Source organism: Molothrus aeneus, chromosome 5 (genome assembly GCF_037042795.1).
Source record: "Molothrus aeneus isolate 106 chromosome 5, BPBGC_Maene_1.0, whole genome shotgun sequence".
Taxonomy (NCBI): Eukaryota; Metazoa; Chordata; class Aves; order Passeriformes; family Icteridae; genus Molothrus; species Molothrus aeneus.
The window spans coordinates 64,666,407-64,686,667 of NC_089650.1; the positions used below are offsets into that span (position 1 = coordinate 64,666,407).

Here is a 20,261-nt window from a genome sequence, read left to right on the forward strand (position 1 = left end):
AGACAGCTAGGAAGGCTCCCTGAGCTAGTTTTTCATTAGGAAGACAATTTTAATAGCTCGTGTTGTGGTGCTAATGAGGCTGACTGAAGCACCTGTACTTTCTGTTCCAGATAACAGAAAACAGCTAACACCAGCAGGAGGATAAATAGCTGTTTAAGAGAGTGTCTGGGCTATTGTCCTTAGCTAAGCACCCCACCTAAATCTTGGTGAGCTTTGCAATACCCTGGAGTACTCCAGTGATGGCTTCTTGATTTTCTTCAGAGATTTCCATTCTGAAGTGCACAGCAAAACGTTCTCCAAGTCAGAGATTTTTGGGCACCCAGCTTAAAAGTGATATCCTGTGAACTGATCCTCCACCCTCACTGAGTAAGATTTCTAAGTTGGACAAGAAGGTCTGGAGGGATTTTGCAAAGTGATGACCTCAACTGGTCAGAGTTATGGAAACCAGAGGTAAATCCCAGTGTCACGCGCCAGAATGGGGATGAGCTTCACATTAGTGAATTTTTCTGAGGTCAAGCCATTATTATGCATTACTTACTTTCCATCCCAATATTATTATACTGCAAAGCTGTGCAAAAAAAAAAAAAAAATCCTGAACTACTCCAAGAGCTCTCTAAAAAAGCTATTGTGCATCTAACTGCTTTTGCAGCTGGGCCAATGTGCTCTTGCTTCCTAAACATCCTGATGTGGATGTTTAGGATCTAAAACTAAATGCCCATGCCCTGTGCAGCTCTGCACTCCTGACACACCACAGGTCATCACATCCCCCAAGTAAGGCAGGTCAAGGTTTAGCCACCTTCTCTCAGTGCCTCAGCAATGGATCTTCCTGCACTTCCCTGCTCTTGGAGAGTCTCTGCCAAATGTTTGAAGCTTTTCCAAAGACCAAAATACTTACTAGAGCATGCACTCATATCCAGATATCACAGTACTTGAGTCACTGCCCTCAGTACCAAGAAACCAAGTGTTGTTCCTTGCTGTCTCTCACTCCCACCAGAATTTGATACCTTCATACAGCTGGAGCAGCTTCAAGAGGAGAAACAGTGACCCTAATCTTAGCTAAGTCCAGTGGTGAAGGCACTGTTAGGTCAATCCAAGCTAAATCCTTTCAGTAAACAAGGCAGAGAGGATATGAACTGCATTCTCCTTGCATGCCAGAAAGTTATCCTAATGATGAGGCTGTGAATTTGATGAAGGCAAATTTGACCCTCCATCCCTCAATAAGAAAAAGGGACAATATAAATATGAACTACATGTTTTGCTCAATTTAGAGAAGTCATTTTCACTTGGTCAATATCCCCCTCTCCCTACACCTGCACAACACTCACTATTCTCCCTTTAAGCTGCAAGTTCAGCTACTTACAGAGATTCATGGATTCTAAGTCACTTTTTTCCATTTTATAAATCTGGCCTGTGTTTCACAGCAATGGTAGGTGTAAAGCCAACTTTTCTGCTAAGGTATCTGAAATTAGTGCAAATATTCATTTTCAGTGAAGTGGCAGTCAGTGCAACTTTTTTTTTTTTTTGAGGGCCATGGGTAGAAGTGGCATTTTTGAATAAAAAAATATACCCACATGTCTTCTGAGCTGGGCAAAGTGTATCATTAAGTAGGTTCCTTTGCATAGCATTTTAAAGGAAGGAATGGGCCAGATTAACTTTCTCAACATCATTGAGTGTCTTATAGCTCACCTCCTAGGAACAGCTGCTCCCCAGGAATTCTCTTCTTTCCCATCTGGTATTTTTATCATTTAAGCAGTTCTATACTCTTTGGATCCTTCATTAAACAGCATTTGGCCATACTATATGGGTACTGAATTAGTTTAATTTGTCATCATAAATCCATCACTGCAAAGCCTTAACTAAGTTAATTGCTCTTTGAATTTCCTTTCTGTTTGTCAAAATCTCTCAGAGTCACTGCTATATCATATTCAGGCTATTATTCAAATCATATTGGATGATTACCTTTTTTATTACAGGTAATTTTTACATAATGTTCATATAGTACTGAGAAACCATAAGGCTTAAAACAGAGAAGGGAACTGGATATTAAAACACTGCTCCAGAAAGGAGAGTGTCAGGATAGTCATTAGAAAGGAGCTCATGATGTAAAACAAGAACCAGAAATACATTTGTGGTTTTTTGCTTCTTGTTGGACAAATGGTATTTTATCAGAAAATGAATGAGGTTTCATACTAAGTCGTCATGGGTGCCTGCATTTTGGACTAGATTATTCTGATTATTATTTTTCATGTTCTACACCTCTAAATGGACTTTGAGGTGTCCTTACAGCCAGTACACAACCTGTGGGCAAAGTTCCCTCTAAGCCAGTCCTGCTTCCCTATGATGTAAAAAACATTAAATAAAACCAGATGTGATGCTTACAACTTAAAGATTAAAAATGTTTTCCCTGACAACATCTGCCAAAAAAGAAAGCCATGAATATTTTACAAATACAGTTCCTACAAACTCCACCTTGCTGTTAAAATATTAAGAGGTTTCTCAAAATGGTATTTCTTCCTTTAAACCCTTAATCAAATCAATTCATACAGCTAATGTCCTAATTTTATGCCAGAACTTCAACACAAAAGGTTTGCTGCTACTTGGAATATATATGTATATCCCACTTGAAATAAGAACCACATAAACCATGACTCTGTTAAAAGCATGGGAGTGCAGACTGTGGGCTGTTAATTATTTTTGTGATAACCTTAGGTAGGAGGATATATAAAAAAATGTTCATAAAGACAACAAATGACCCCTACCATGTCCAATAAATCTAACTTCAAATAAAGAACAAAGATTCCAAAGAGTTTTAGGCGTAGATTTTACAAATGGATGCCCATTGATTTCTGACTTCAAATAGCCTCTGCATGACATTAAAAGTGCATTTATTCAGCTATTTGGCTCCAAGAATCCAACCAACATATAGTGCTCTTGTGTTACCTCTCTGCACTTAACCCTTGCCAGGAAATCCTACCAGGTTCACTTGTCAGCAAAACAGAGCACATTCTGTTTTTAAAATAAAGCGTGTTAAAACTAAAACAATGAACGAATGTCAGTGCCATAAAGGCAGTTAAAGCAGTCCCTGAATGCAGCTCTTTGAGGTTTGCCCTCTATACAGAAGCCAATTTTCACTAAGCAGCAAATTAGAGCATGGGGGAAGCAAGATTATTACATCTAACTGAAGGTACAGAATAAATTTAGATGGGTGGAAATTATTGAATTACTCTGTTTAGGGAATAGAAGTTAAACACCTCTAACGAAGCCATGAGATTCTTAATGAAGATGAGACTAGTTAAGGCCTCAGTTCTACATCTCATCCCAAAGAAGCCCATTTCCAAGATCATTATTACATTCAAATCGAGATTTTCCCTTTTCTCCCTTCTGCCTTTTAAAACAAAATCCAAATGAACACTCCAAGAAAGCCTGACTCTAAGCTGAATAATATAAACCACATCCCTATGAGCTTCGAGGGTATCAGCAACCTGCTCTCATGCTATGTTTGAAAAGACACATCTGAAAATTTAAGTTGTTCATTTGCAAGACATAAAAGCTACTTGTGATGCCAGCACCAAGTAAACAGAAGAGAACTGTCCCTGTTTTGTTGATCTGTATCATATATCATAACAATGTGCCTGTATTTCTCAAACACTGCATATCTGCTTCTCTGCCTAGTAGCAATCGTACATAACGAGTGATATCTAAATACATATTTTGGGAAAGATAAAAGCTCCAATATATGACAAGGAATATTATGACTAACAGAGAGATTATATTAATCACGAATAAAAAGATGATGTTTGATCCTACTTGTGCAGAAAGTTTTAAATTTTTTTTTAAAAAAATCTTTTAAATGAATTTCTATCCTCAGGAAAATGATTAAAACCAGAAAAGCCTTAAGATGTCAGCTGGTGACATGTTTTTCTTCTTTATCTTTCTTTTTTGTTGTTGTTGCTGTGAAAAAAAAACCAAACTGAGCGAATACAGCAAAGTGCATCATTAACTTCTTATTAATTTTATAATACAAAGGCAATTCAGTTAAAATAGTAGTGCTGCAACTTTAAATTACAGAACTAGCTTGGTATTTAATGAGAGATTTAGCACAGCGGGGTTTCTGTTAAATTAAGTTGTGCCTTCACATCACAGTGGGAAAACAGGTGTATATTGGTTTAGAATTATGGAAATGTTGACTAATTCCAAGGCTTGTAATCAAACAGCAAGGCACCCTGCAATATTTTCTTCCAAGATTCTGCATTAATCATTTATGTCTGGTCTTATTTTCTTCATGTCCACTAAAAGGGTGCAGCTCAAAGGAGCAGATCAAGCGCTGGTGTTTTCATGTCTCTGTTAAGGATGAGGTCCAGGCAAAACGCAGAGATTGAGACATAGCACTGCAGGCTTTGCTCAAAAACCTACTTAAACTAAACTGAACATGCAGCCTTGGAAGGGGGATAAATTTCACACTAAACACCCACTTTTTTGGCTTCACCGGTGCTGATCCAAAACCTGCTTACCGAGCTACCTGGAGCAAGCCTGCATTTAAGAAATGAAGAGACTAAACCCAGAAATAATCCAGGCTCTAACAATAATGAACACAGAGCTATTCTCCTCCACAACTCTGCAGCAGTGCAGGCTACACCTGAGTGCAGGTAAAACGCAGATGAGTTCCAACAGCCACAGCATCCCTGCAGCCCCCTGTTCCTGCCTCTGCCAGCTTTCCTTACCTTACACTAATAAATCACCAGCCTTTGCCTGGGATTTTCCTCCTGGGCTCTTTAAGGATGCCTTTTTTGATGCATGGTGATATTACAGCAAAAGGGGAAGGCATGGATTCTTTTGTTTCCAGGAGACACCTTATTACTGAACCTCCTACTGACCATGCCTTGCTTACTGGAAGCAAGCTGACACTCGATGCCCAAATGAACCTGATCCAAATTCATCCCTTGTTGTAGCCCTGACAGAAGATTGCTTCCATTTGCTCTGAGACCATTTCTCACACATGGAACTATCCACTACTGATTCCTGCTTGTTTGGTAAAAGCTGCTTAGCAGGCAAGAGGAACAATACAGAAATTGCTAAAATTCATATAAGGAGAACCCTGCTAACATGAAGTGTTTCCAGCATGTGTGCCACAACTTTAAAGAGTGCTTAGATGAAGTTATTTTGGGAATACACAGATGCAGCATAACAGCATCCCCATATATGCTGAATGGCAGCATACTGCACGTGCAAAATATAGAATCTGTTATATAACATATGCTGAATCATTCTAAAAGACAAGTAGTAAAAATGTATTCAAGTTGCTTCTCTTTATTAGAGACTTCCCTTTAAAAAAGTAGGTATAACAACTTCTCTCATAGTAAAATCTAAACATCTCTGGCTGTATCAGGAGTATTTTTGAAGGTAAGGTCCCAGAGTCATGGGAATTCAGAATCTATATTTCCTTAAAAGAAAACTTTGTAACCTCACAGTCAAGACAGGAAAAAACAGCTTAGAAAGATAATTTTAAAATGACAAAGAGCTGGAGAGGGCTCTAGGGAAAAAAATTATATTTTTCAACCTTATTTTAAAATAACATCAAAAGGTACACTAGCATCTTTAACTGCTGCCTGCTCATTAGCTGTGCAAAAGCTGGAGAGAAAATGATGCTCTGCTCAACTAAGATGCAATGCAGAGCTGAGCCAGCTTTGCCACCTGTATGTGAGGAAGGCAGAGAGTGAAACTGCCCCTCTGAGTCACCTACTGGGATAAATAACATCTCTCAAAACACAGCAAGCAGCTTGGGGGACCCGGGGAAGAACAAAGAAAAGTAAAGGCAGCTGAGGGAACTTGGTTTGTTTAGCCTGAAGAAAAGGAGGCTCGAGGGGGACCTTTTCAGGCTCCACAACTCCCTGACAGGAGGGTGTAGCCAGATGGGGGTCAGGCTCTGCCCCCAGGCAACAGGATGAGAAGACTGTCCTCAAGCTGTACCAGGGGAGCTTCAGGCTGGACATCAGGATGAACTTCACTAAAAAGGTGGTCAAGCTTTGGCTGCCCAGGGAAGTGGTGGAGTCATCACGCTTAGAAGTGTTCAAAAAAAAAACCAAAACAACGGGATGTGGCATTTAGTGCTGTGATTTAATTGACATTGTGGTTTTTAGTCAAATGTTGTAGGTCTTTTCCAAATGTTCTAGGTCTTTTCCACCCCTTATGACTCTGTGATTGTATGGTTCTAAACAGATCCTCTCTACTTCTAAGGGGGGTGATGAGTAGATCTTGTGGTAGAGCTTGAGGGATGCTATCTAGGCAGGGTGCTGCTCCAGCAGCTTGGGATCACCTCCATCCCACCCAGCCAGTGCACACAGCCATTTGACTCCAAGCATGATGGAGAGCAATCACTCAGTGAGTGGTTTAGGTGCAACATTGAATGGGGTTGGAGAGCTCTCATCCAAGGGCTTGGCAGTGGGGATGGGAAGCAACAACGGGGACTGCAGAGACAGAGGGTGCTGAGGTTCAGCTGAGCTCCAAAGGGGTCTCAAAGGGAATTGTCCCTCAGAGCCTTCCTTTCTCTCTCAAGGATGGCACACCCATCCTCCACACCCTAAAGGGCTGAGACTCCCTCTGGGAGCTTGTAAGGTCTTGGTACTGTCCCTTGCAAGGGCCAATTGCTGGAAAACATCACTTCAAGTGCCACAGCTTTTCTCCTGTTTTCCTACCTTTGCAGATTTCCTACCACCATTCCCAGGATTTTCACTGCAAATGACAGAGGACTCACATTTTACCTTTAGCAGGGCTCACAGGTAACTGTCCCACGACAGCACCTCTCTGTGCTGGCCATTTCTGTGACACATGAGGTGGCTTCCCTACCAGGAAATCACCTGCATAAAGTGAACTGGCCAGGTATAATTTTTCAAACACAGAGTGTCCAATTTCACACACAACATATAGGAACTAAAGGAGATATTGGCCATATAACTGGTCAGTCCAGGCAATGCTCTTTTTATTTACACTGTTTATTTATTTATTTTCATGTCTGTAACCAGACATTACAAACATATACTTGAACACTTCTCCTACATCAAGAGGGAATATACCTCCATCCTTTATATTTTTTCACTCCCATCCTCAAAGAATACAGCAGAAAAAATTAAAATGGTGGTACAAGAAGATTTCAGAGTTTAGACATGCAATTACCAGTGATATACTTCTCTCTAGCCCTGTAATTTAAATATAAAATACCATAGGAAAATGCAAGATACATTTTGCACAACACAACTGTTCTGAATGCTGGTGCCAGAGGGAGCAGGTGGTGAGGAGAGGTGATGTCAGGAGACAGGATCACCCTGTGCAAGCAGCTATGGGGTACAACACTCCACAACACCCTGAAATGTGCAGCCAGTGCATTCAGGTTGTTTAGAAACCATGTGGATAAAGGCTGTATTTAACAAACTTTGGCTGTGTTTTGTCTTTTCTCTCCCTTTTCAAACATGAAGACCCAGTGGTGCAGTGTTTTTCTGCCATATGTTTTCTCTCCTCCCTCCCTCCCTCCCTCCCTCCCTCCCTCCCTCCCTCCCTCCCTCCCTCCCTCCCTCCCTCCCTCCCTCCCTCCCTCTTAAATAAATTTTAAAAAAGATCCACATTGCACTTTGGCCACTGTCTCTACTCAGCAGGAATCAGTTCCCATTTCCAGCCAAAGGACTTTCTAGAGAACAGCAGCTGCCTTTGGACATGATGCCATTGCTCCAGGACTGGCACCAACACAGGACAGACCATCAGCTTAGCCACCCTCCTTGCAGAGATCAAGATCATTTGGGGCACCAAGCAGCATCAAGAGCAAAAGGGCTATTCTTCTGGCAATAAAATAATTAGGATCAAAAAGTAAATGTACTCACCCCAGGTAAAGTTTTAATATTGTGCAGTGCATTCTGTGCCTCAAGAGCAGCTTTTCTTGTATAAAATGTTACGAAACAACAACCTATAGAGAGAAATGAAAAGCTTTCAGAAATTAGTGAGTATGATTTGTGAGAGTACAATAGGGAGGGAGAAAAAACAGTGGTTGAACAACACATTATGAAAGCTGGAAATGTGAATTATCCTGAGGCACCTGAATGACATGAATAAAAGAAAGCTTGTATGATTTAAAATAAAAAGTCCCCCCCTGTGCATTGCATCTATAGCACACCTGCATTTTTAGTGAACTGTAATCACTTAGAAATTGTTAACCAAAATCCAATTGGCTTTGTACATTGTAAATAAGGTTATATTTTTCTGAAGGCTCCCCATTATACTTTGAATATAAGCAACATGGCAGGCTCAAGCAGCAGGAATTCATTGTTACATCCCAAGCAGAAAATCAGGCTAAAGCAGGACCTTATTTAAAGGGCCTTATACAAAAGAGCTAAGGTTGGTTCCCCTATTTCTTTGAAACCAGGCAGGACTGGAGGTGGAACACTCATCTCAGTTTCAAGAATGAAAAACAAGCTATGGGTGAACTCACCACTGCTGGGATAGTGGAGGCTGCTGATGGCTGACAGCATTAAGGGAGGCTCTGCCCTCCTTGCATCTGCTCAATTTTCAGTAAAGCAGGTGGTTTTAGTTGCCTTAATCCTGTGGTTTCCCTTTTGACAGCATGGTCCAGCCAGGTGGTGTGTGGGACCAAACATGGGTTGCTGTCCCTTTGTCCACTGCAAACATGTAAAGCAGCTTTTGCTCAGCACACACAACCCAGGCAGCTCAACCAGCCCCAGGGTGAGGTCAGGGCTCACAGGCACATCCTCAGGGAAGAGCTATAATGTCACAGGCAGGGGACAAAAAGCAAGGACCGGGCTTTGCCTGTAATGCCCCACAGCAATGAAGTCTGCTCCTTGACAGATGAGATGTTTGCTGCAGATGGGGTGTTTGGTGTTATGGGGAGAGGGAAAACATCCTGGGCAATGCTGGCTGGGTAAAAAGTAAAGATCTACTTCACATGAACCAGGATGATGCAGGTCTTACTGATGAATCAGAAAACAATCCTGTTCTCTTAATCACAGTCAGAGATTTGTTACAACTCCAGAGAAATGTCAAAACCAATCAGTAAACAAAAGAAGCCCCGGCTCATGAGTCTTGGTGCTCCCTTGGAGCGTGACACAGATAAAATAATCCACGCTTCAGGCAGTGAGCAAAGCTTGTATCAGCTCCCTAATGCTGGCCAAGGTGAAACATCCCAGCCCACCTGACATTCCCGCTTGTGTTCAACCCTGCAGCATCCCTGTAGTGGCAAAGGACACAAGGAGAAGGTGTGCACAGCAGCCCACAGCAAACACTGAAAGCAGCAAAGTGGAGGTGGCCCATTTGGAAGGAAGGGCTGAATCCAGAATAGCCCCTCCACTGCCCCTTGCTTGGCTCAAGCTGTGCATGGCATTGGGAATGCTCCCTCTGGCTCAGCAGCCAGGCCAGTGACAACCATTACCTCGGTAACAAGCAAAGGTGACCATGTATTGCCAGCTGGAACACAGCAAGTTTATCCCTAATACACAAAATCACTTGCAGCCACAGCAAAACATGGGCAGGCAGGTAATGCAGACTTAACACGACTGGGAGAAACATTTTTCATACTGCCAACAGGTTCTTTAAAATTTCACACTTTACGATGGAGATGGTTTAATAATTATTTCAGTAAGCAGGACATCGTTTGCAGGGATGTGTGCTAGAGACAGGCACAGCCTGTTAAGGTTTGTGTTTCCTGTAAGTGTTTCTAAACCTTCTGTTTCACTGGAAAATCTTGAAAATCTGAATTATTTTACCCCAGATGAAAATGAGAAAAAAAATATCCAAGTTTGTGACATTTAAGAGTGTGATTTTGAGACAATATTGCAATATTTTTCTATCCTGTCATCCAGGTCCAAGTCTATCTCCTATTGTTTCTTTGTTTGGTTTGTTAGCTTTTTAATATAAGACTTTTTAATCAGGAGAGAGGATTCAGAGGGGAAAATATCAAGCTGTAATCACAACTTTGCAATTGCCATGTCCTTTTCCATGGGCCCGAAGAGTTTCATTTTAGATTTCAGCTCAGGGGGTTCATTCTGATAAGGAGAAATTTGAAATCTATTGGTTTATCATTCTTGGCACTACTTGAAAGAACTGCACTTGAAAGATGAATATGCTGTGAAATACCCTTTAACTGGTCATTTTTGGGAAGTAATAGCTCAGGAGAGAAAAATGTTTCTGTGAATGAGGGCTGGAAGAAACAGTAGCTCAATGAGAAATGTTTCAGGCAGGTCATCGGACCCTGACAAAAATAAAGACTTCTGAGCTCACAGACTGACACATCTGAAAATGCAAATGGATATAATTTTTCTCAGGACACATTTGGCTCATATCTTCTTAAATAAAACAAACCCCACAACAACAGCTGGTTTGCTGTGGTTTGAGGGGGGCATGGACTCCCACTTGTGGACATCTGAATTTGAGGGTATCTGCTACAGAGGTCAGGGCTGGACTCAAAAAAGAAAGTAAGACAACAGAGAGGAACCAGAAAAGGCAATAGTCCATGTTTCCCCAAGGAAATAATGTAGCTCAGCCTATGGATTTTCCAGAGGTGCTGCAGCCATGTTACGCAAACTGCATTGAAGATGCCTCCAGTGCAAAATCCTTTTGGGTCAGTACATAGAAAAAGTACCTAATTCAGTTTTTTATGGAGGAATATTGGAGGGGAAGATGCCTGTGTAATAGGGCAGGGCTAATCTGTGCTTTAGGACTGGTAGCTGTCCCCTGCTGAAAGGCAAAGAGGCAACGACCTTCCTTCCTCCATTTTACTAAAGAAAATGTAATATTGCCAAAGACAAACAAGTGGCCCAGCTGGAACAGAAAAAGTATGTTTCCTACTGAAAGAAAATGAAAAAATACAACCCTTCCCTTCAGGCCCCATGCACATATAATCTTTGTTTCATCACCAACAAACTCGACAGCAGCTTGAACCACAACTAGACTTTTCTGACATCCAAATAACTCAGGGCCTGGCAGTGATAACCTTTCCCTGTCCTAGTCAGGACAACTTAAAAGGTGAATTGGTTTGTGGACATGGTTCTGCCAGTCCTCAACAGCCTGAAATAGAGCCCATTTTAGCTCCACATGGGTTAGTGTATTCTTGCCCACAGGCAGAGGAGCTCATCCTGCCAGTCAGTGCCTCCAGAGCAGCAAATCTCCCACGCTCTGCTAAGCTGGTTGTGCTCTACTTGGAACAGTATTTACTACAGCGTAAGGCATTTCTTCTTTGTACCTTGAAAAAAATACTGAATGAATCATGCAGATCCCTACAGTCCCTTAAGGACATCGGCAACAACTTCATGGCTATCCTGCCAGATGCTTGAACAGACTGAATAAAACCTGCCACTCCATGCTGCTCAGAGTTTCATGGCAACAAATGGAATCCCTGAGAAACAACAGCAGAAAACAGCCCTACTTAAGGCATCTGATGAGCAAACGCTGCAGTGTGGACACTACAATGTTCAACTTCAACACCTCATTAAAAAAAGGGAAAAGATCTCTTCCTTCAGCTTGTTTTCACTCTCTCTCTCTCTTCCCGCCTTCCCCCCCCTCCCTTCCCCTTTTTTCTTTTTTCAAAAGAAATTTAGTGCCAGAGAAAGACCTCAAGGTCCCAGCCATTGGGAGAGAGTTGACACATTCAATTCTCCATGACACATTCAATTCACAAGCCCTTGCTCAGGCTGCCAAAGGCACCAATTAGCACTACTGGTAGAGATTTTATTTATTTAATTTCCACAGAAACCTGTTTAGCAAGACAGTGACAGGGACAACCAGCCTCATGTATGGCTAGAAACAGCTCTACGTGAGTCACTGTCAAAGATGGCAGCAATGGATTACAGGGGAATCAAGCCATGGGTTCACTGAAGGCATCATTTAGAAGTGAAGAATGGGAAAAAGATCCAGTGGTGAGGACTTTCACACCACAGTAGCCATGGTTTTCTCCTGGCAGTGAACGTGGGTTTGTGGAGGACTTTGTGGAACTATGACAAATTGCAGTTTTCACCATGAAACTTCAAGACATGCCATTCCTCCTGTAAGCAAGAGAGTTTTTTCAAAGAGCTGTTAGTGACCCCATGCAATGGGGCTTCTCCTCCTGTGTGACTTCTGCTCTATGACCCAAATTTCCCTCCTAGCAGAGCAGTCATGGCTTTGTTAGGCTGCAAGATCCAGCTCTGTAACATCTCCAGGAGCTCTGCCATGCCATTATTTTTGTCACTTTCTCCCAATTCAAACACAGACTAATTATGCCGCGAGAGCTGTTTGCATTCCTAATTTTGAATAACTAACAAAGGGAAGCTCTCCTCCACTTGAAGATGTGGCTTACACAGTCCTTGTTGGCATTTAATGGTGCTGGGATCTGTGTAAGAGGCTTAATCTCTCAGCCAGGATTTCATGCCTGAGTGAATACGGACACCTCCATCTTGCTTCGGGTGAGAAAAAGTCCTTTACAGCTCCCTAAACTGAATAGACAATTCCTGTGTTAAAGTTACCAAGAATTACACACGTGCATCTATATGAGAAAATAACCCTATGGACGTGGACAGGAATTAAAACACTCTGCACAAGATGCTCTGAGGTTTTGATTTGCTTGAAGAAAAATATTCAGCAATCTCCCAGGCCTGAAAATTTAACTTTTGGGAATTAAAAGAGAAAAGATACAGAAGGAAAAAAAAAAAAGCCCAAACCATATTTATTGGTCTGATATATTAGTTTCTTTAGTTTTCAACTGTCAAAATTTGTCAGTTTGGATCTCTCCTGTGTTGTGCATATTATCACTTGCTGCCAGTACCTGAACCCTAACCATGGGGTGTAGAAATACAAGAGCTTATCAGGGTGCCTGCAAAGCCTGCAACAACTTAAAAGTATGAAATTTGCTTTACCTTCTAGACTAATAAAATAAACACTTCAAAACAGCTATAATGATTATCTGATGATTGAACTCTGTATTCTTTTAGTGAGTAATGGAATACTGGCAGACAAATTCAATTCAAAATACATTCACATTCAGGACATCAACAAAGTCATCATGTTGTGAATTGAAAATTCCTTTAAAGGCTGCGTTTGAATTCTAAGGGGCTGACAGATCAAGGGACTGAAGGCCCTGGAAGGCTAAATGAGTGAAGTCCTGCTATGTTTCTTTCTTTCTGTGAATGAAGCTCACTTTTGTGTGTGCATTTGCAAGCAGAACAGGTGCTGGCTTCATACAAGCCTGGAATCTCAATGGGGACAGTAGCTTCTTGTCAATCCAGCACAGTTCAAGCTAGTTTAAGTTCAGGAGGATTTCTTTTTCTTGTTTTTTTCCCCACTCCAAATGTTTCTCTCCTGATTTTCACATTCACTCATCCACCACCAAAATTTAAATACTACACTAATACAGGGCAGTCTTTAACAAGGTCTCCTGCATTCCAGCCATCCACCTGAACTCTGGAATACCTGCTCTGTACATCACAAAAAGCTGCCTGAACAGCACGATTTCCAACCTAACACACCATGACCTGTAATGTCATTTTCCAAAAGCCAATGAAGACATTAAAATCTCTTTTCCACTAAAGCCACTGAGAAGACCTATTGCTATGAGGTGTTCAGGTGTGTGGTTGGGAGACTTTTCACTTTGCTTACATTTTATGCAGTGCAATGGGAGCCTTGCCTGGCATTTCTTCTGTGCTACAGATGTTAGTGCAATTAGCTAACCTGCACTGAAGATGCTGGTCTAGTATTAGGAGAGGTGTTTCAAGTCTTAGAGATTTTGATTGGGTGGTTCCATACAAAATCAGAGAAAACCATGAACTGTCTGAATAGCAAATACAGACATTCCTGACAAAGATACCCAGAGATAAAAATCCTACTATTTTTGAAACTCTGCTTATCAGAAGAAGGTGGCTAAAGCAGGGATGTGATTTGATTCCTACCTACACCAGTCTCATGCTCTCTAGCCTATGGAGTCATGGGAGAGTAAGGTGGAAAGGATTCATTCCCAAAGCCATCCCTGCTAGAATTGCTGAATACAGCAGAAACCAACCTCTAATGATGCCGCCTCCCAATTAGCTCAGGTTTGCTAATAGTTTGATATAATTGGCACCCTGATGGAAACCGTATTACCAGTCCTGTCACCAGCCAGGAAATCGCACTGCCACTCTAATGACAGCACATATTATAGCAATGCCACTTCTAATATTAATACATTAGCTGAATGTAGGCAAGGGCTCACATGTGAGAAGGATTCACAGCTGGGACGTGCCAAATTCCACTCTGTGCTCTATTTTTCCTCCTGGTTGCAGCATCCAGGGTGGCAGTGCCCCAGCCCCAGAGTGCCCCGCACCGCTCGCATTAAAGCACAAATGCTCCAGGCTGGGAATAGCCCCGTAAATGGCCACTGAAAAATGATCCCATGGAGCTCAATTTTTTCTCTCCATGCCTTGCAAGTTATGACGGCCTTTCTGTTAATTGGCCACAAGTCCTGGTTTGCTGTCAGCCTTCAGCTGCACCGGGGAGCTCTTTTGGAAGAGTCGCACTCTGTCATTCCTGTACCCTTGTGAATACAAATGCTCTCTATAAATGTCCTCTGCCTACAAAATGGAAGTGTTTTGTTTTTTGGGTTTTTTTCTTGGTTTTTTTTCTTTTTTTTTTCTTTTTTTCGACCTAGATTAAATTTGCTGCATTTTCAAGCCTTTTGGGAAAGCAACTAAGAACTAATATGCACTGGTTCATGTCCCACAACACTTCCCTACCCATTATTATGTAAATTTTGACTAAAGTGCGACACAGATAGAAAAGATATCAAGGGCAAAATTGCCAGAATCTACTTTTCTTGCTCTCTGAAATAAGCCACTTACATTAAACAGTTTTAAATGGCTAAACGCTGTATGAGTATCTGAAGAATTTCAATGTACAATTTTTCATACAGGACAGTGACAGCTTTTGCAAATTCCTGAACTCTCCTGCTGCCAGTCTAATGACTGGGAAGTGAATGGCCAGCATGCTGGAACTCTCTGTTTTACTTCTGAAGGAAGGGGCCAACTTCCACACCTGCAGCTTGGCAACAATCATGTGATATCTCACTAGATGGTGATAAAGGAGTAAAAACAAAAAGCAGATGCAGAATTATATTCTATACAAGGTGGCAAGGTAAATAAATACACACAAGACAGGTTCATAGCGTCAAGGCAATTTTATGTCATTACAAACTAATCTGTCTCTAAAGAAACCATCCCTGAGTGCTGGGATGGAAGCTGAGCTTCATTGGTCTGGGCTGAGCAGTGGATGAGAGTCATTGGAACACAAACTCAGGAAGTGCTGTGAGGACAGAGCTGAGCCGTCAGTGGCACTGAACCTGCACATCAGCACTGCATTAACATCCTGATCTGCAGGTGGCCTGGCCTGGAATGTTCCTCCTTTGGCAGCCCATCCAAGCACCCACCCAGTGTAAATCCCTAGGGAATGCCATGGAGATGGATGGCAGTCAGGCAACCAGCATCAGTGGGAAAATCAAAGCAGCAGCTCAGTGCCTCCTGTTGAGACCGTGTTTGGTCTGTTCACATTTCTAGATCTCAGGGATGGAGAGTAATTGGGATCTTACACATCAGCCCACATGGGTTACAATAAAAACTGCTTGTCAGAGCTTTTGGACAAGAAATTCTCAAGTAAGTAGGACAGCAGTGGGAGAGGGGGGGGAAATGGCATTCCAGACTCTAGCTCTGTGAGGGGGTGTCCCATGGGAAGTTACTGCACTTCCCACTTGTAAAGTATAGGAAAGAATATAGACAAAATACAAGATTTTTTTTAAAATTTGAAATAGTTGAAGAGTCACTTGAATAGTTGAACAGTTAAATAGCCACTATGTATATATATTGTAGCAACAAAGAAATCTTGAAACTGGGGAGACAGCAAAATGAAACAACAAAAAAATGAAAGTACAAATAATTATGTATTTCTTTTACTGCCTTCTTGTAATTTCCCCTTTACCTTTTCTTTCTTCTTTTCCTTTTTATTCTTGCAATAATGCTCCTTAATCTTTAATTCACTTTCTTCTTCCCTCAAATAAATTCTTATTCTTTTCTTCATAGCAGACGGTTATTGTTTCCTTTTTCTTTGGCCAGGTAACAATTACTGACTTGAATTTACTGGCTTTAAAATGAACTAACATGTCCTTTGTACAAGTTAACCCTTAAGTCTGACCATCTGCTAAATACATCTTCGGATGCAGTAGAGAGAGAGGGTTCAGAAAACAGATGCGTAACAAAATGGAAACACAAAATTAAGATTTAATCCCTTATTGCAGCAGAAAAGTGCTGTGACACTGTATCTCAGTTCAAAAAGAGTCTACAAAGATCATGTTTACATAAATTTACATAGGCAGGGACATATCTTTCCCTGATGTCATTTCAAAAGCTCCGTTGTCTCCAACCCTGGCACTCACTAGTAGCAAATCAAACTTCGCAGCACACATGTCTTATAGTCCTGGATTTCCTTCTATTTTTTCTTTCACTTGACTGCTTGAGAAAGATCACTGAAAACTGGCTTTTCCTGATAAGACTTCCAGATCACTGCTCTGATGAAACCTCTAATTGCACTGTGACTCCTGAGAAGCCACTTGAGTCCTAGTTCAACTAGGAGGCAACTCTGTAGGGAAAAATACTCAGAATAGAAGAGCTTTCCCATAAAACTATCCCTTCAAAAGAATAAAATCTTTGAGAGTCATTTGCAATTTATAAACTTTCCCTATGAAAAACCTATGTTCTGTGCTGGAAATTATCTTTACTGGTTAAATGCCAAAGGCATCCTGGCACAGCAGGTCAGTGGAGGTGATCCTTGCCCTCTGCTCAGCCCTGCTGAGACATTTATGGGGTTCTGGATCTTCTTCTTTTTCCCCAGTAAAAAGATGTGGACATACTGGAGGCTGTCTTGTGAAGGACCATGAAGATGAGGAAGGGTCTGGAGCATCTCTCATATGAAAAGCAACTGAGAGAGCTGGGACTGCTCAGCCTGGAGAAGAAAACATTGGAGAAAGATAGAAGCCTTCTAAGTGGTCCAATGGTAGGACAAGAGGCCATGGCCACCAATTAAAATACAGGAAATTCCGTTTAAAAATAAGGAGCAACACTTTTATTCTAAAGGTGATCAAACACTGGCATCGTTTGTCCAAACAGGTTGTGGACTCTCTCCATCCCTGGAGATATTAAAATCCTGCCTGGACACAGCTCTGAGAAACCTCCTGTAGATGACCCTGCTTTGAGCTGGGCTTGGATAAGATGAATCCCAGAGGTTTTCTAACCTCTGCCAGCTTGTGATTCTGTGAAATGGCAATGAAGGAATTTAGCAGGCTTCTGACAACATCCCTCCTAACACAGCTTAACTTCCCCAGAAATATACTGCAAGCTTATTTAACTCTAGCAGACAACATCAGTTAAATTACTGTTTTATTGTTGTACCCATCAGTTGGGAACCAGCTCTCACTCACTGGCAAATTTCACACACTAGATGAGTTTTTTCATAGCAAGACCACAGGGATTAGGTTTTTTTTCTTTCTTTTTTTTTAGAGAAACAGAATCACAGACCTTATAGCACCTTCTAGCACCCAAAGAGGACCAAGATATGGCTGGAGAGGGGCTTTGACAAGAGCATGTAGTGATAGGACAAGGGAGAATGGCTTCAAACTGAAAGAGGGCAGGTTTTAGTAGGGTATAAGGAAGAAATTCTTTACTGTGTGGGCAGTGAGACAGAGGAACAGCTTGCTCAGAGAAACTGTGGATCCCTGGAAGTGTTCAAGGCCAGGCTGGATGGAGTTTTGAGCAACCTGGTCTACTGGAAGTTGCGCCTGCCCATGACAGGGTGATTGGAACAAGATGATCTTTAGGGTCCCTTCCAACCCAAACCACTTTATGTTTCTGTGGTGAGTCTATGAGCATCCCAGTATGGCAGGTACTGCCAATAAAAATGCCTTGTGTCATACCCTGTTTTTAGAAATATATCAATACATTTATGAATTAATGATAACACAATGCATTTTTTTAAGTTGCAGTTTATCCAGTCCTGTTGTATCTGACCTGAGGTTTTTTTTAAACCCCGCTGGCAGCTCTAAACCTGTCAGCTTGTGGCTTCTAAGGACAGCATAGGAAAAGCCAGAACTAGCAGTACAAAGAGAAAAAAAGAGAAAAAGGCCCAGGGAGAAGGAGTTATAAAAGAAGGTACATAGTGGAAAGATTGCTATTGCTGACACTTCACTCATTTACAAAATAACAAAACCAACAACAAAACCTCAACCCTACCCAGAAACCTGGCAAGAATGTGCATGGGGTGTTTTCAACATTTAGTTGGATTTGGAAGAGTTGGACACCATTTTTGCAAGAGAATCTAAAATCTGACCTTGGATAACTCATTTCTAGGAATGGGGTGTTTAAGTTCTTCTGCAAATAACATTCAATGCCCATCTGAATCTTTCGATACCTAAATGCTTTTGAACAATCTGGCCTTTCATCTCCCTGTGCTCTAGCTTTTCCTTGTTAAATAGAAAGAATAAAATGTTCTGAACTCAAAGGAGTACTCTGAAGAAACCATGAAAAAAATAAAAATTGAGGTAAAAAGACACAGCCATTGTAGTGACAATGAGTAGCAGCAGAGCACGACGTGCCAGCGCTGCACCCATCTGACTCACTGCAGTCTGTCACACTTCCCCTGAAAGATACCTTAGAGGAAGGGGAAGAAATCAATACAAGACATTTGAGATGGCTTAAGGGATGCTTGAGTAGCATGGGAAGAAATTCTAGGATAAATATTGCCTCTAAGTGCCCTGAACTTGAATCAACAAATAACTTTTTCCTCCAACACTTCCCCTGCCCCATAAGTTGCTGCTTTTGGCCAAGTCACCAAGTTGTGGGCTCCATTCTCTGCTGGTGGAAGAACTGGCAAAGCCTCCACTTTGAATCATGGCTGGCTACAATATACACACTATTTTAATGGAGATAATTTTCAACTATTTTAATTTTTTTTCCCCCTGATAAATACATTTCCCCATCTTTAAAACCCGTGTCTAAATCCATTGTCTGAATGTGTTACACTCCCTGCTCCCTCTGCCCAAGAAGCAGTCAAAGACTTTCAACTCTTTCTCGACTTCAACATCATGAACCCTTGCACATCTCGTATTGATTTCTAGGCATCCACAGCTTCACTCTCACAGGGTCACAGCACATGTCAAATCTTTCCTGCATTGCACCTTCAAGCAGTGTTTCATCTAAGGAGCTTCGCTTTGCCTGAACTTGTTAGCAGTGACACATTTGTTCCCCAATTAGGCTTTCTTTATAAGAATAATAAAAATGAAATAGAAGCAATTCCTGGCAACTTTTCTATCTTTCTAGTCAATTGAAACAATTTTATGCAGATGAAGATGCAGCTCCACAGAGCCTTTGAACTTTAAGCATCATCTTTACTTGGCTTTGAACTCTCAACAGGGCCCATGATCTTTCAAAGCAATGTACTCTGCTGTGGAAACTTCAAAAAAGAGGGAAAATGGCATGGTTAGAAAGAAAAATGCAAAAGATGGGTTTTTTTAATGCTTGATGCTCCTGGAAATAAATAAAAAACCCAACTGAGTGGTATCTGAAGAAGTGTATTCGGCACTCAAGTGTTTCCCTAATTAATTGTTTAGATGAGTGCTAAAATAAATGCAGCAGCAGCAAAGATAAACAAACCACTTTAGTAATAAAGCCATATATTTGTGCAGGCACACAAAAATAAATGGCAGCACTTAATGAGCACAAGCAATGAGAAGGAAGAACACACTTCATATGTGGGGGATCTATGCTCAGAAAGCTCAAGCTCAAAGGTATTTGAGAGGTATCTCACAATCACTTCCCAAGCTGCCTCTCATTTGCCTCTTGCACAGAATCTCGTTTTGCACAGACTAACGGTGTAAAAATGCAAAGTGTCCTGATAAAGAATCACAGCTCATGTTTCACCTTACCTGGGCAGCCTCACCGGGCAAGGAAAAGCTTCTGGGGAGAGATTGCTATCCTAGTTAATTATTATTCCTCTTTATTTTTGTCTGATGATTAACTAATGTAAAATCAATGAAGGGAGATATGGAAGAGATGTGTAACACATGTACTTTCAAAATGAGAAAGAAAAGCCAAGATGATTCACACAGTCTTTTCCTTCTGTCTGGAAAACGAGCTAGCAGAGTATTAATACTGGGGGAAAGTGTTATCTTGTATATCTAGGAAAGCAGTTTTAATAGAATTATATAACTGTTAGAGGCAGGAAAA

General features: G+C 41.4%; 1 protein-coding gene across 10 annotated transcripts in view; it reads right to left on the reverse strand.

Moving 5' to 3' along the window:
• The window catches only part of CELF2 (CUGBP Elav-like family member 2), a 550,570-nt gene that overhangs the window by 94,872 nt on the left and 435,437 nt on the right, over positions 1 to 20,261 (reverse strand). For all 10 annotated transcript variants that reach the window (XM_066551028.1, XM_066551020.1, XM_066551021.1 and 7 more), the window contains one exon: positions 7,869 to 7,951. In XM_066551028.1, the coding sequence (XP_066407125.1) occupies positions 7,869 to 7,951 (83 nt within the window). The remainder of the gene's footprint in view (positions 1 to 7,868; positions 7,952 to 20,261) is intronic.